The sequence below is a fragment of the Anabas testudineus genome, chromosome 1, assembly GCF_900324465.2.
Source record: "Anabas testudineus chromosome 1, fAnaTes1.2, whole genome shotgun sequence".
Lineage (NCBI taxonomy): Eukaryota > Metazoa > Chordata > Actinopteri > Anabantiformes > Anabantidae > Anabas > Anabas testudineus.
Genome location: NC_046610.1, coordinates 15,976,887 through 15,991,215, shown reverse-complemented (window position 1 = coordinate 15,991,215; position 14,329 = coordinate 15,976,887). Strand labels below are relative to the sequence as shown.

The 14,329-nt window shown below is 40.7% G+C and overlaps 2 protein-coding genes across 2 annotated transcripts in view; one reads left to right on the top strand and one right to left on the bottom strand.

Annotated features, from left to right (window-relative positions):
• LOC113161845 (serine/threonine-protein kinase N1-like) overlaps positions 1-5,397 on the bottom strand; it is a 32,531-nt gene extending 27,134 nt beyond the window's left edge. The window contains exon 1 of the mRNA XM_026359660.1: positions 4,567-5,397. Within this exon, the coding sequence (XP_026215445.1) occupies positions 4,567-4,587 (21 nt within the window). The 5' untranslated portion in view covers positions 4,588-5,397. The remainder of the gene's footprint in view (positions 1-4,566) is intronic.
• Positions 5,398-9,390: 3,993 nt separating this feature from the next.
• c1h19orf67 (chromosome 1 C19orf67 homolog) lies at positions 9,391-12,260 on the top strand. Its single transcript, XM_026359481.2, has 7 exons — positions 9,391-9,548; positions 9,778-9,958; positions 10,039-10,183; positions 10,651-10,751; positions 11,318-11,524; positions 11,619-11,771; positions 11,983-12,260. The coding sequence occupies exons 1-7, from the start codon at positions 9,395-9,397 to the stop codon at positions 12,107-12,109; spliced, it is 1,068 nt and encodes a 355-aa protein (XP_026215266.1). The 5' UTR covers positions 9,391-9,394; the 3' UTR covers positions 12,110-12,260.
• Positions 12,261-14,329: the final 2,069 nt, after the last annotated feature.

Here is a 14,329-nt window from a genome sequence, read left to right as displayed (position 1 = left end):
AGTCAAGGTACGTCAGAGTGCACAGCTGCTGATGTTGACAAGTAAACCAGAAAGTGAGAAATTACTGTTGTTATATAACAAATCTTCAAAGAATAAAAACAGGGAGTGGTGCCAAATTTGTCCTGGTGCAGTCACTCCATCATCCATCCTAATCTACCCCCCCCCCCCCTCGCAGGATGGAAAACAGACCCGAGCAGCAAAATGTCTATTACGTTTGTGTTTTGACTGAGAGATCCACCCTGACCTATGTGCTCTCTTACCTCCTCACCCCCAACACAGAAAGCTGGTGGGGTTTACGAGTCGAGGGCGATAGGTGAATTCAAGACTGTATGTGGCGAGTGTTGCTACCCTGTGAGTGCATGTGTGTGCATGTGTGTATCTGGGGAGAAGGAGGGGTCCATGTGACACTGGAATGCATGGGTACGTTGTTATGAGGTCATGAGAATTATGGGATGTTTGCACAGAAGGATGGGAGATGAGAAAGAGACATAAAAAACAGCCCTAACTCCATTGAAAGATCCACCAGCCTGTAAGAGCTGCTGGGGCACATACCACTGATGAAGCACAAACTGTTTAGAAAATACAAAGAAGTTCAGTTCACATGCAGAAATTTAAATCTCAACAGGAGCAACATTAACCACACTGGATCTGTAGGGCTTTGCTATGCAGCCTGAGGATGGACAGTTGAATGGGTCGGTGGGTTGGTTAGGGTGTGGTCACTAACATGCTACAGCCAGGAAGAGGAAAATGAACTCACAGTGAACTGAATGTGATCTGGGCCTCCAGTGCCGGACAATGCAACCTATTGTCCTGCTTCGGCTGTAGAGCCTCATCATCAGCACAATGCCCTTTAAACCTCCCCTTCCCTCTACCCTCTACCCTCTACCATCTACCCTCAGGCCCTCACAAAGCCTCACCACATCTGAACTATTCTTATCAGAGTAACAAAGATCCAGCCACAGTAGTGCATTTCAAACTGCAGAGCCACTCAGCAGTGCTGCACGACTCAGTGTCAGAGGAAAAAGGTCAGTGGTCGGCTAACAAATGCCACTTTCTTATTGGGTGAGAATTTTCTGTCACCAAGCACAGCATTATATACTACATTACATACAGTGTATGCTCAACATAAAACAAGTCTCCACACACACCTCATTTACTCAAAAATACAAACGTACTTAAAGCAACTCCAAAAAGAAGGAAATAGTAGAGTGAAGCTATCAAACTGTAACTAAAGATACATGTTGTCACCGATTAAACTGCTGATTAATGTCGTTAAAAATGTAGAAAACTGTGATAAATATCTGTCATTGCTAGATAATCATTTTCTAGGGGACAAGATAATGTCATGAAATGTCATGGTTCATGACGTTATCTTTAATAAACCCCAAATATTTAATTTTCCATAGTATAAGGTAATGAAAAGTAGCCATCACCGTACGTCAGAAGCTGGACATGTTTTGCATTTTTGCAAAGAAGAATGACTTAGACTATCACTTGCAGACTAATTAAGTACAACTTGAATAGTTCATTTACAGCCACACACTTCAGATGATATATTTGTTGGTTAGACAAATAAACCTCGACTTCACACAAACATATGACATGATATGAGCACTGTGTTGTCTCTTGGCAAATACACTGGAAAAGAACAGATGACTAGTGGACTGACTGGAATACAGATGAGCTACTATAATGCAGACAGGATACGGACACACTGAATAGAGCCATCAGAGAACAGTAGACCTTACAGTGTCCAACACCTAGAGGCAAAATGGATGTTTTTGGTTGAAACAAACACTCGTGCTGAGCAGTAGATGGAAGATGGGAGTGAGAAGATGGACTAAATTCAGTTTCAATTGCTCACAGCAGGGTTGTGTTCTCGTACACTCCCCTACTGTATGTGTTCAGTAGCTTTAAGGTTGTTATTTATTTAAGAGTCACACGCAGCAAAGCACACAGCCAGTAGAGTCAGTATGAGGTTATGATCATCAGTCACAAATAAAGCATTATTCATGTGAGACTGTATCACATGATGGGAAGAACAAGGTCCTGTCAGACATTGTTTTATTACAGAGATACCTGACAGTAAGATCATTGAGAATATCAGCTCGCTCTCCAAGTATCTGGTTGCTCAACTGTTCTTGATGCATTTTTGTGGATTCTGCCTGCTTACATGGCCACAGGGCAGCGCTGAGAAAGTCCTACTGAGTGCACATAGCTGTCTCCTTACGTCATGGTAAGACTTATGGGAAGTAATCCTATGCATTCCCTGGGGTGTCTGACTCTGTGTATGTATGTCAGTCAGCCGCTGTGAGATCTGTGCGATTGTGAACATGTGCTTGTGTACATTTTGTGAAGCCACTGAAGTGTGTCTCGGTTCTTTGGGATTTTTTTTTCCCCCCACTTCACACGTGGAAGAACCTGCATATACTGTACAACTTAGTGAAATTACTGCCACCTCATTCCAACTAACCTTTGTGAGGAAGAGTGACGCATTTTGGTTCAGTCTCTATCAGAGCTATTTAAGATCGTCTTCCTGTGGGGCCAAACAAATGGCTTGCCATGGGAAGGGCAAAGAGCTTCACCGTCTGGCTGAGGTCTACAAAAATGGAAGCTTAAAGGGAAAATCCACAGATTTTCAGCTCCCGGGGAAAACCACGGCATATATGAAAAAAAGTTGTGTGATGAGTTTTGTGGCTCCAGAGGAAGCTGTGAGGAATCTGATAAACTAACTTTAGGCCATAATATGCAACTAAGACTACCTCCCTGCACTGCTATGCTCTACTATCACCTACTACGCTCCAGCGTGTTGTGTACAGCCCTTCTGGTACTAGTTACTATGAAATGACAATAATAAGTCCTTAAAACGTACACGATCACGCATATGGATCGACTACACATCGAAATACAACTCCCACTGAAAAACTGTACTGGTGTGACAACTAAATCTTTGCTCTTGTTTCTGGACTAGTATGAAAGCTTCTGTATACAAAGAGGGAAATAAAGACTTCCTGTGTTCTCAATCCAGCAGCCACTGAGATCACTCTCCCTCCTTGTTACCTCTATAACCAAGATCAAAGAGAGACCAATATATCTCCACCTTTTCCTCTCCATTTCCCTTCTTTCATTGATTGTTCCTCTTGTTCATTCACAAGTCTTAAGAGGAGACGTGTTTAGGAAAACAACATCGCCAGTGGTACTTCTGGGCAGCGGCAAAATCATCTATAGTTTCAAGGTTTAAGCCAAATAATCACTGTGAGATTCAGTCTACCAAGAAACCTGTCAGTGGAGCAGGGGCAGCAAAATTTTCCAACCCTTCTCTGACTGTGAACGAGTGAAAAGCAATCGAATAACAAGCTGCATTTCAGCAGCATAATTACAAACAGACTTCACTTTCTTACCAGCGCATGCAGGCGTTCACAACTTCCTGACACAAAATAAAGAGCTGATTAAATCATGTAGCATACAGTGTCAGAACATAGCGGTGAGTGTCCGCCATCATTTTCTCAAGCGCCTTTCCTAAAGGTTGTGTCTTCAAATAGCCAAGTTTGTCCGAAGAACAGCACCAAACCCCAAAGCATTTAAAATACAGGCAAAATAATCAATACATGATTATCAGCGTCATCATAAATTGATGTTTCTGTTGACTCCTATGACTACTATTATATTACTTATATGACCAGAAGTAGACACGGAGTAAATAGACAGTGGACACACAGATAAGACTTAGTCACCTGCAGCACCAGCATTTCTGAGCTGCATGCAATTCCACACTTGCATGTCAATGGAAACTTTAAATGTCACAAGCTCAACTGGAACAAAGGCTCACTAGTACAATGGTATGAGTTTCATAACAGTTATCAGCCTCCCTCCCTTCACGACTCAGTTGTTGGCGTTTTACCTCAGCACACAACTATTCCCTTTAAAGTGCTCAGTAAGCAGCAGGCTTCCTGCATGCTAATGCTTTTATGAACAGGAGATGTCTGTCATGTGGGAGTTGGGAATGGTGTGTGTGTGTGTGTGTGTGTGTGTGTTTGTTTATAGCAAACACTACTAAACTGTGTGTCCCTGTCTTTAGTCTACACACAAACACTTTGAAGGCACAAAGCTACAGGACCAGCATCACAGCAAATACAGTAAGTGTAGCTGGCCAAGCCTGGATCCAAACCACAAAGTGCCCCATCGCACCATGCACACCTGCTATTGAATTTTAGTTTATCAATATTTAATCAATAATATTTCATCTATATCTGTGACTCAAAACTTGTGGCTCAGGAACTCTGATTATTTCTTTCATTTTTATGACATACTTAATACTACATACTTAAAACATTTCACATCAAATCTAAGAACTAAAGTCATGTGATGAATGGTCACAAGTAGGCATTGCTCCATTATAAGGGGTCACAAGAAACAAAAAAAAAAAAAAAAAAAAAAAAAAAACGAGAACCACTGATGGACTTCCTAAAGGATCACTCCAGGCCTTCTGGGAGACAAAAGGTTACAATGCATTTTAAATGACACCATGCAAACAGGTTGCAGAGCATCCGACCCCCATCAACTTACTTGTATGGAGTCGTTCGCCATCGTTGTCTGTGCTGCTGCTGCTTCTTTCAGTCTGTGCAGTTTCACCGACAACCTGTGCACATGTGGGGTCTGTCCCTCAGGTCAACCTGCTGTCTCCTCTCCGAGCTAATAAACCGAGATGAAGCCCAGTCTGCAGGTCCCGAGTGTGGGCTCAACTTTATTCAAACACCGTGTGGACACAAAGACAAACACTCAGGGGGTAATCCGCATTGTGGGCTCGCCTGGCCGCGCCTGAATCGATGTTCCCGAGCGGGGTTTCAGTGTCCGAGCCCTCGTTTCACTAAAACCAAACGTCCTGCACGGTTTGTAGGGAACTCATTCGCGTAACAGCATCCAGAGAAAAGTCATTGTTCAGCTTCTTGTTGTGGGTGTCAGCCATTCAACAGCAGCAGGAGCAGGAGCCCCACACACCCGCCAGCAGCCGCTCCTCCTCCGTCATGTCCTGCTGGACCCGAGCGGGGATAAAGTCACATCCACACACACACACACACACACACAGGTCCTCTGTGTAAAAACCCCTGAAACATGAACACACCTCAGTCTCTGTGTGTAACCTTATCACACACACACACACACACACACACACACACACACACACATACAAAAAGCCGCCTGTCAGAGCTTCACACGCCGCTCACACAGTCACAACGACGGATCATGTCTCCGTGAAATATCCCGCTGCTAAAGTCAAAGACAAAATAATCTCTCTTTCCTCGCCGGGTGGATGAAAACCACGCTCATCACGCTCAAACTGCGGGAACTGGCGGAGACAGAGGAGCACACGCACCGCTGCTACACCAGACCCCGCGGCGCGCTCCCGCCGCCCGGTGAGCGTTCATTGGTCCGGAGCTGGGCGGCGGGGGCGCGCCCGGACATGTCATGTGACCTGCAGCAGCAGCGTCGACTACTGATGAACCATCTGTTGAACAGTGGACACATGGAGAACAACACGGAGCTGAGGGTGGAGGAACCAGCTGTACGAGTGCAGTGGAAAATACTTGGTTGCAAGTGAAAATGCAGTAATCATCTAAGTGTTCTTAATCAATTGTCAGTAAGCATTATGCTGTGCAATGTGGTGATGATGGTGTACACAGGAAACAAACCTCCATTGTCCTTTATATTTTATGTGTCATGATATTTCTTCATACCATTCAAGCAAAGAGACGAATGAACAAAGAAACCATGGATCCTACATGCAGGTGAGAAAAAACACTCCCCAGGTCATTCTGTCAGTCTCTCTGACGCCTTTCATTCAGACGTCTCAGTTAGGTCATTAGACTACAGATGCTACAGATGTTTTACTGAACTACAGTATCAAGTGTGCTGTTTTATGAGGCAGTTTGCTGGGGAGGCAGCATTAAACAGAGGGATGCAAGGTGGCTGAAAATAGGTGAAAAAAGCCTGCACAGTGACTGGACTGAGAATGGACTCACTGGAGGCTGTGGCGGAGAAACGCATACAGAAAAAGACCATTCTACAATACACCGACCATCCCCTACACAACATCCGGATGGACCAGAGGTGTGAAGCTGCAGTAGACGTCTTATCTCAGAGTTGCAGGACTGAAAGATACAGGAGATCCTTCAACCCCACAGCCATCAGGCTCTACACCAGCCTAGCCAACACCTGATGATTACTTACTACTTTTACTATCTTCATCTAAAAGACTACCTGAACTTCCCTTCGGGGATTAATAAAGTTTATCTTATCTTATTCTGGTCCTGTAGTATTTGACAAAAATATAATTATTTCACAAATGTGTTGCTAAAAGAAAAAGCCAGAAAAACACTTTCATTAGATTATTAAATACTTAAAGCGTTAATAGATTAAATTGTAGGTAAGCACAGTACTTGAGTAAATCGAGTTTGTTTGCACTGACAAACCAACTGCAATATTGAATTGCTGATATCAAATGAGGTTTTCTTTAAAGCAGAAATATTAAAACATTAAATGACTGCCTTTGGCCTGAAACATAAATTTGTGTTTCACTTGCTGATAAGAAAAATCTTATTTCCTGTTTTAAACTGAACAAAATGCTGCAACAGCCTGGTTGTACTGTGTACTGATACACTTCCTGTATGTTTGCCTTCCTGACACTCACAGAGGTCCTGATCTGATAGGATAGATACATTCAAGTTTTACAGTTCTGCAATGACTTTTCGTTGCTGTCTTTTTATTAGCTCTTCAATTTTTCCAAGATGCAAGTCAGATAGAGCGTTTACACAGTTACGTCTTGATTCACGTCTCATAACAGTAAAGCCTAAGTCATATTTCATGTCCTTACTTCTGTGGTATAGTCCTTCACTTCTATAAAAAGTTACATGAATAAGCATATGTAACATAGGCGTCAAAAGTCTTTCTATTCACAGACTTAAAGAGAAGTCAGCTGGCTTTTCCTGTCATGCCTCCTTTCCGTGGAATAACCTCCTTGCTGACACCAGACAGTCTGACTCTGTAGAGGTGGGTCTGGTTCAGTCTCTGTTCAAACCTAGTGTCTACAGTTAAGTCCATGTAGTCATGCTGATGAGCTCACTGAAAAACACTGCATCTCTCTAACCCTCTGGTTTTTTCTCACTAGCACATGATCCTCCAGGCCGTGTTTCTCTCTTGGGCAGTTTGTGCGTCTTCTAGGTGTTTATGGAGAAGAAAAGGCCACATGGTCCAGGTCTAATCTGCTCAGCAATTTCTTTACATCCTCCTTGATTATAATCTTCATGTGAACTTCATGGTTTTCCGAATAAATTTGTCATAAAATGTGATCTGATCTTGATCTAAGTCAAGAGTATTACCAAATTGAATGTGCCTAAAATAATTCTGATCTTTCATGTCTTTATTGAGAACAACCATAAAAACCTTATCCTGGAAAAACTATGTGAACCATTAAAATCAACAACTTGTTGTCCACACCTCCAAACTAATTTTCTTAACTTATGCTAACATCTGACTCTAGTTAGGTTTTTTCCTTATTTAAAGGGCTCACATACTTCGCAGGATGAGTCTGAGGGTTTTATGATTGTTTTCAATAAAAACATGAAAGATCAGATTTTTGGAGGTTTATTACTTTAGGCACATTGTATTTGTTAATACTCTTGACTTGATAAAGATCATATTACATTTTATGACAAATTAATGTGTCTGGAAGAGGCATCCTTCCTCTGGTGCTCTTCCTGAGGTTTCTTCCACATTTTTCCACATAAAGGTTTTTTAGAGATGTTATCCTAATTTGATTTGAGAGTCTAAGGACAGAGAACGTTCTTGTTGTTTTATAGACTGAGGCACATTTGTCATTTGAGAATTGGGTTATATACAAAAATTTTTTATTAAATTTGATTTAAGAAAGCTCCATTGTAAAAAATAATTTAGGTACAAACAGCTAAGTAAACAAATCAAATCAGGTTAAATGGGGTTTCAAGCCTTCAACACCTGCTACATGACACATTTATGTTAATAAATAATGCTTAAAAGTACAACTGTGGTTTAACAGAAACAGTAATAATATGTTACAAAGTATAGTGGTGTTGGTGTGTAGGATAGATCAGTAAAAAAGAGGCAGAAAGAGAAAAACTCTAATAGGGTTAGATGGTGTTAGGTCTTGTGAGTGGGTGTCTTCACTAGATTTGATAGAGAAGCTGATTTAGACCGCATTTGCATAACTCAACTGCAAAATAAAAATTTGCCAGCATGATTTTACAAAGGAAGCTAAAGTAATCCTAGTGCACCAGATTGCACACAACACACTACAGTCACAACTGACAATAATATAGAAATATCTGAGTCATGTACAGTCAGCATTTAGTAAGATTCAATTTGGTATGAGTGAGTCAAAAATAAAATCATGATTTAAGTACTCCCATGTAATGATCTTATTTATAAATGGTAGGTTTTCACAAGGTAGCAGTAATCTATAATGGGTTGACCCATAACTCATAACTAACTTATGTTTTCAATTAATATTTTGATTAAACATACAATTTTCATACATTACATAAATGTTTATGCCGGTTGCATAACTATGTATGTAAAGTCTGTTTGTTTGGCATCTTTCTAGATTAAAACATCACAAGGTTTTTCATATAAAAAGATAAAAACAAAACCAAACATTTCAGGAGTCTGACTGAATCTTTGGAGACATAATGTGTCACTTGGAGCACATTAAAAGGTGTTTGCATATGTTTATAGTGGATCAGTAAACAAAGTAATGGTTATCTAATTTACACAGCTCTTTACTGTAACATTAACACTAATCCATAAGTGACCTCTATGTTTCTTAAAAATGTGCGATAACCTAAGTTTTTACTACTTTTGACCTGGTCTATCTTGAACATCACTGTGTTAATATTTTATAGAATCATCTTAAAAAATGTTTATGTTACAAAAACTAGTCAGACTTTTTTTGCAGTAACACAGTGACCTTTAACCTTTCACACCAAAAAACAGACGGGCGACGAAAGGTACGTTCGTTAAATCGCTAGCTAGGAAGCTAACGTTAGCTAACATTTTTAAAGTTATTAATACGCTACAACTAATGAATTCTAGTAAGAAAAGACACAATGAACTTGTGGTTTAATGTTATTGTGGTCACCAGCCTACGCTGACTAATATATATTCTTTTTCTCACGATGTTTCTGTGTTAAAATATGAGTTTGCTGCTAGCGACTAGCATTGACGTTGATTAACCAAACGTCCGCTAACTTGATTAATTAACGTTAGCTAGCAAGTGTCAGTCTACGACAGAATTAAATAACCAGTATTTTCAGTGGTTATTTGCGGCTGGTTAAAAAATACCGACTTGTCCTCAGCTGAGAGCATGACAGATGTTGAAGTTCAGGGCGAGCTCCAGCTCGAAAACTCCCCTATAGGACAACATGGGGTCCCGCTGCAGGAGGACACGGGTGGTGGTGGTGGTGGTGGTGGGAAGGAGCCAGACTGCAGGGAGAGCCTTCAAAACTCTACACAAACAGGCCAGTGTATTGATATTTTATCCTATCTAGTCACTAGAACCGACATTTAAATTGTACAGAACTTAATTCAATAACCCGTAATTCAACAAGCAAAACTGTTGTTGTCATTCAAGACACAACCGCTTAAAATACATATAAAGTATTGACGCTATCTTTATTTTAAAGTGTTTAGTAAACTAAAATCACCCGCTGTGTGTCATATTGTTATTGTTATAATGTTGTGTGTCAGAGGTGGATGATGAGCCGTTGTCGCTGTTGGCCGACGTCGCTCTGGCGCCCCGCTGTGGTGATCGTGCGGCCTGCAGCTGCCTGCAGGTCAGGGAGATGGAGAGGTGTCTCCAGTCCATGCAGGTGCAGCTCCAGGTCTTCATGCACAAAGCAGACGACTTACACAACAGCCTCGTGAACGGGTATTGGCCTAGTTTGAGTCAGCTGATTCTTTTTGGAGCATTTGTGCTATTTTGTGAAGTGCTTCTGTGTGATCTGACAGGAAAGGTGATTTGGAGAGAGAGGCTTCTGCTGCAACGGTACAGAGCTTCTTGTACACTTGTCAGCCGTACTTTAACTACCTGGAATCCACAGCTAGGAGCGCCAGACCCCATAAAACCCCTCTGCCAGCCAATATCTACACAAGGGTAAATTCAAGGGGTTGCTTCACCTATATTGCTAAAATATATGCACAGTTGTCTCTGTAGTGTATATATAATGGTAATGGATTTGGTTTTATTTGCAAATTATGTGTAGTTTTATAGTTAGCAGTGCTGAAATGCTCACTTTGATTGAAATTAATAAACACACATTATCTCAAGATGTAATGAATAGCATTGTGGGAACTAAGAAACTATGCTTTTGGTTTAACTAACCACTAACAAATCATAAAAAGAACACCCACAATGCAGTTTACTTAACAGATCAGAGGTAATAAACAACTTACAGTGAGTGCATTAGTGAATTTGCTCCTGATGCAGCTGTTCAAACCAACATTTTACAATGTGAACAACGTCTGTTGCTGAGTGAGATTATTACTGAGATAATTTTCATACTACAGCCACTGCATAAAAAACTGCTACATGTTGACTATAACATTTGACTTTGTGTGCAGATGTTGGACTTTTCTCAGCAGCTGTGTGACAAGTTGGAGCAGCTGGTGTTGACCTATGCCAGCTACAGTCTCCTCTGTTTGGACGAGGCTGAGCCTAACAGGTACTCACACATTCGTGCACACAAGCAGAGAAACAACACACATTTCTTTATATATGCTTTTCAAATCTTGTTACAGTAGAAAAAAATCACCACAAGAGAATTTATGTTGTTGTTGGGTAGTCAGACAGATATTTCATGACATTTAATCTGGTAATTTATCCACTAATTCATGTTAATGAACCTAATGAGATGTCTTTTCCACTGAATAAAGGTCCTGAACAATATCAAATTATTGCTCTGTTGCTACAGGATCAACTTCAGACCAGTTTGTTTACTAGATATCTATTATTTATCAAGGGAATCTGTCGCACAGTATTGATTAGGCCGAAACATTTGATCCTGGCAGGATGACTTGGCAAGCCTCTGTGCTAAAGAACATGAAGTAAAATTGTAATAGTATTATGATCCAGATGAGTCACACCGGCTGTATGGTAGCTCGACCATCAGTATGTGTGAATGGGTGAAAAAGAAGCATAATCCTGCAACTGTTTCTGATGCAATGGCTTCTGTCCATTCTCATTCTCTTAACATCTAACTCTCTCCACTCTTGCTCTTTGCATTCTCAGTGTGTCTCACTTCTGCATTGGCCAGAGGCAGTGTGGCCCCCTGAAGCTGACTGCATTCCGCTATTGTCAGCCCGTTCCTTACCTGGCACGGCTGGACACTGGCTTGTACAAACGTATGCGCTGGAATGTGGAGAGACTCCGAGATGAGCAACAGACAGATGAAGAGCATGGCGGAGAGAGCGAGGAGAGGAATACTGAAACTGAATAGTGAGTCCTCACTCGTTCCTTGCTCAGTAAAAGCTTTTGTGATCTACTAGGTTTTCTTACAGTTTAATGTGGTTTTTGTTTGTGTCCCCTGAAGTTACCTCCTGTGTTACGAGGAGATTCCCAACATACACGCAGACACTGACAGGGACAGCCATGGAACCTCTCACTGTAACATGATGAAGACGTGGTCCATTGGTCGGTGGGTGCAGGTTGACCCTGACCCCAACACAGAGGATATTTATGACTGGTATTACTGACCTATTTTACTTTTTTCATATATTTCTCTGTAGATGCTTTGAGAAAAGGATACATTTTCATCCTTATCTATATCTATCTATATCTAAATTCTTGTCTTTCAGCTGCCTTACTGACCATTATTAATATGTGTGATAACTCAGACAATCCTAGGTTTTTTGGCTTACAGAGGATATGTTTGCATGTGCTCCTGTGTGTTTCAGGATCATGTGTGAGGTTCCTCAAGCCACCTATCACAGGCTGTTGTTTCTGGGCAGTGAAGAGCCGTCTAGCTGCAGTGCCACAGACTACCTGCAGCAGCTGCTGTTGTCACAGCAGACCACAGGCTGATGCTAGTCCCTGCAAGAGGAGTGAGTGTGTGTTATCATACAAGCATCAGGCCTCTCTGTTCTTGATGGTTCAGTGTGTGGAGACTGGAGGCGTTGATCTAAAACATGACTCTAGAGATAAATCTAGAAAGAAGAAAATCTAAAATAGTTTTAATCAGACAATTTGACTGATGTTTCATGCACATTATGTGACTTTATTTTGTTTGGTGATGATGTTTGACATTTTTAAAGATTTAAGAGTTATAATATGTTTGAAATATTTTATAGTTTTAATAGTTTAACACATTTTAAGAGGAATTTGTTGTGTTTCAAAAAAGTCCAGAAGCATTTTTAAAAAACGAAACAAAAAACTTTTATTTACATTAAACATTGCATTGAAATAATTACACAGTCACAGATTTATGTCTTTTAAAAAGTCAAAGACAATAAGGAAAACTTTTAAAATAAGCTGCCATGACGTGGGCCCCACAAGTGAGAGCACCCAGTGTCCTTCATTTCAGAAAGTTCAAGCCGTTTAAATTAGTACATGTGCCTCTCTTCATTTTTAATAAATTAATATTTAAAATCCCAAATTTCATATCTGAGCCCAAGTATCAAATTAAGGTGTTGATCTAAGTGTCTTCAGTTTGACCTTGTAACAATTCAGCTCATCAGTTCTGTTTTCTGCACATTAAGAAAGGCATTTTACGTGTATTAAAATTAAAATCTAACATTTACAACCAGCATCATTCGTTCTCCAAACATCTCGTTCTCAATAAAAATCTATATATGACTCTGACAGGGCTGCTATACTTCTAAATCTCTACAGTACAAAACTAAAGTGGGGATTCCCTTCATTACAGTGATCAGTCTTTTAAAACCACACACACAGACAAAAACACTACACAGACGGATAGCACATTTAAAAAGTCCAGCTCTGTCAAAAACACAGTGAGAATTACGTGTCCTGTCTGAATGTACAGGAACACGAACATACATTAAACATACACACCTGTTTGCTTCTCTGCTTCAACACACAGGCTTCAATAATCGAGTGGACAATCTAGGTAAGGATTTTCTGGACCCAGTGGAGGAAGAATCAGTTATAGCACTGGACTCCAAACCTCTTCTAAACGATTGTTTAACACTGGAGGATGTGACCCAAGCTCTGGCCTGAATGACTCTTATGGTAACAGGAGTCCTGTGTCCTCCAGAAAATTACAGAATATGGCAGAAAGAACTCCCTCATTAAACGCGTGGCACTACAGTGAAGCTTGATACAACTACCTTAAACAACACAAACAACCAGTATCCTGACAACAGACAGGCCAGTATGAACATTTGAAAACGCACACTTCCATTCCATAGATCTTCAGTTACAACAATACACATTATGGCCTGATATCGAGCTGTCACTGCACTCTCCTCCTTTTAATAACGCACCACCACCTTCCCCTCCAACATTATGCAATACAGTGACCCCTGAACTTCACAGCAGTGTCGGTTAAAACCCAGAGTAAGGTGTTTTCTTCTGATGTAAAGGCCTGTAAACCACACATAACCAGTGCAGACAGTCTTATAATAACTGTCTGTGACTGAAGTAATGTCATCTAAAATGTGACCATGAGACCCTAAGGAAGACATCTTTCAGCAAACAACAACATCAACTTATTAACCAACTTAAACCCTCATTAAGTCCAGTGTTTCAAAAAAAGACCTTCCTACTCATCATACTGACTTTGCAAATACATTACTCCAAAGTAAGTTGGAGAACCGGGACTAGGAACTATATCTTTGCCCAGGCATAGTGACAAGGCTTCTATAATCAATATATTTGGGCTGATAAACATTGCAAGACTTATGAATTTGATTAAATACACTCATAGAATCAGTGATCTTTCATACGTTTTCAGTAGCAAGACATCTCCAGTGTATTCTTAGTCCAATAAGAAAAAGAAAATATATGCATGAACAGCTATGGCTTCAGTAATAGAGGATAAACGTGAGTAAAAGGAAAACAGATCTATCAGTCAGTTTGTCTTAGATTGATAGTGGCCATTTGGCACTATCAGTGTGTACATGTGGCCGCTCATGGCACAAATATTTGGCATAAAGAAAAGTGTCAAGTTCCAGCCCGTTTCCAGGGATGCATCACAAGAGTCCATTAGAAATCACATGGTTTCATGTGTGCGGAATAAAAGGACTGAAATGCGATATAGTAGTGCTTAACGTTTCACGTTTG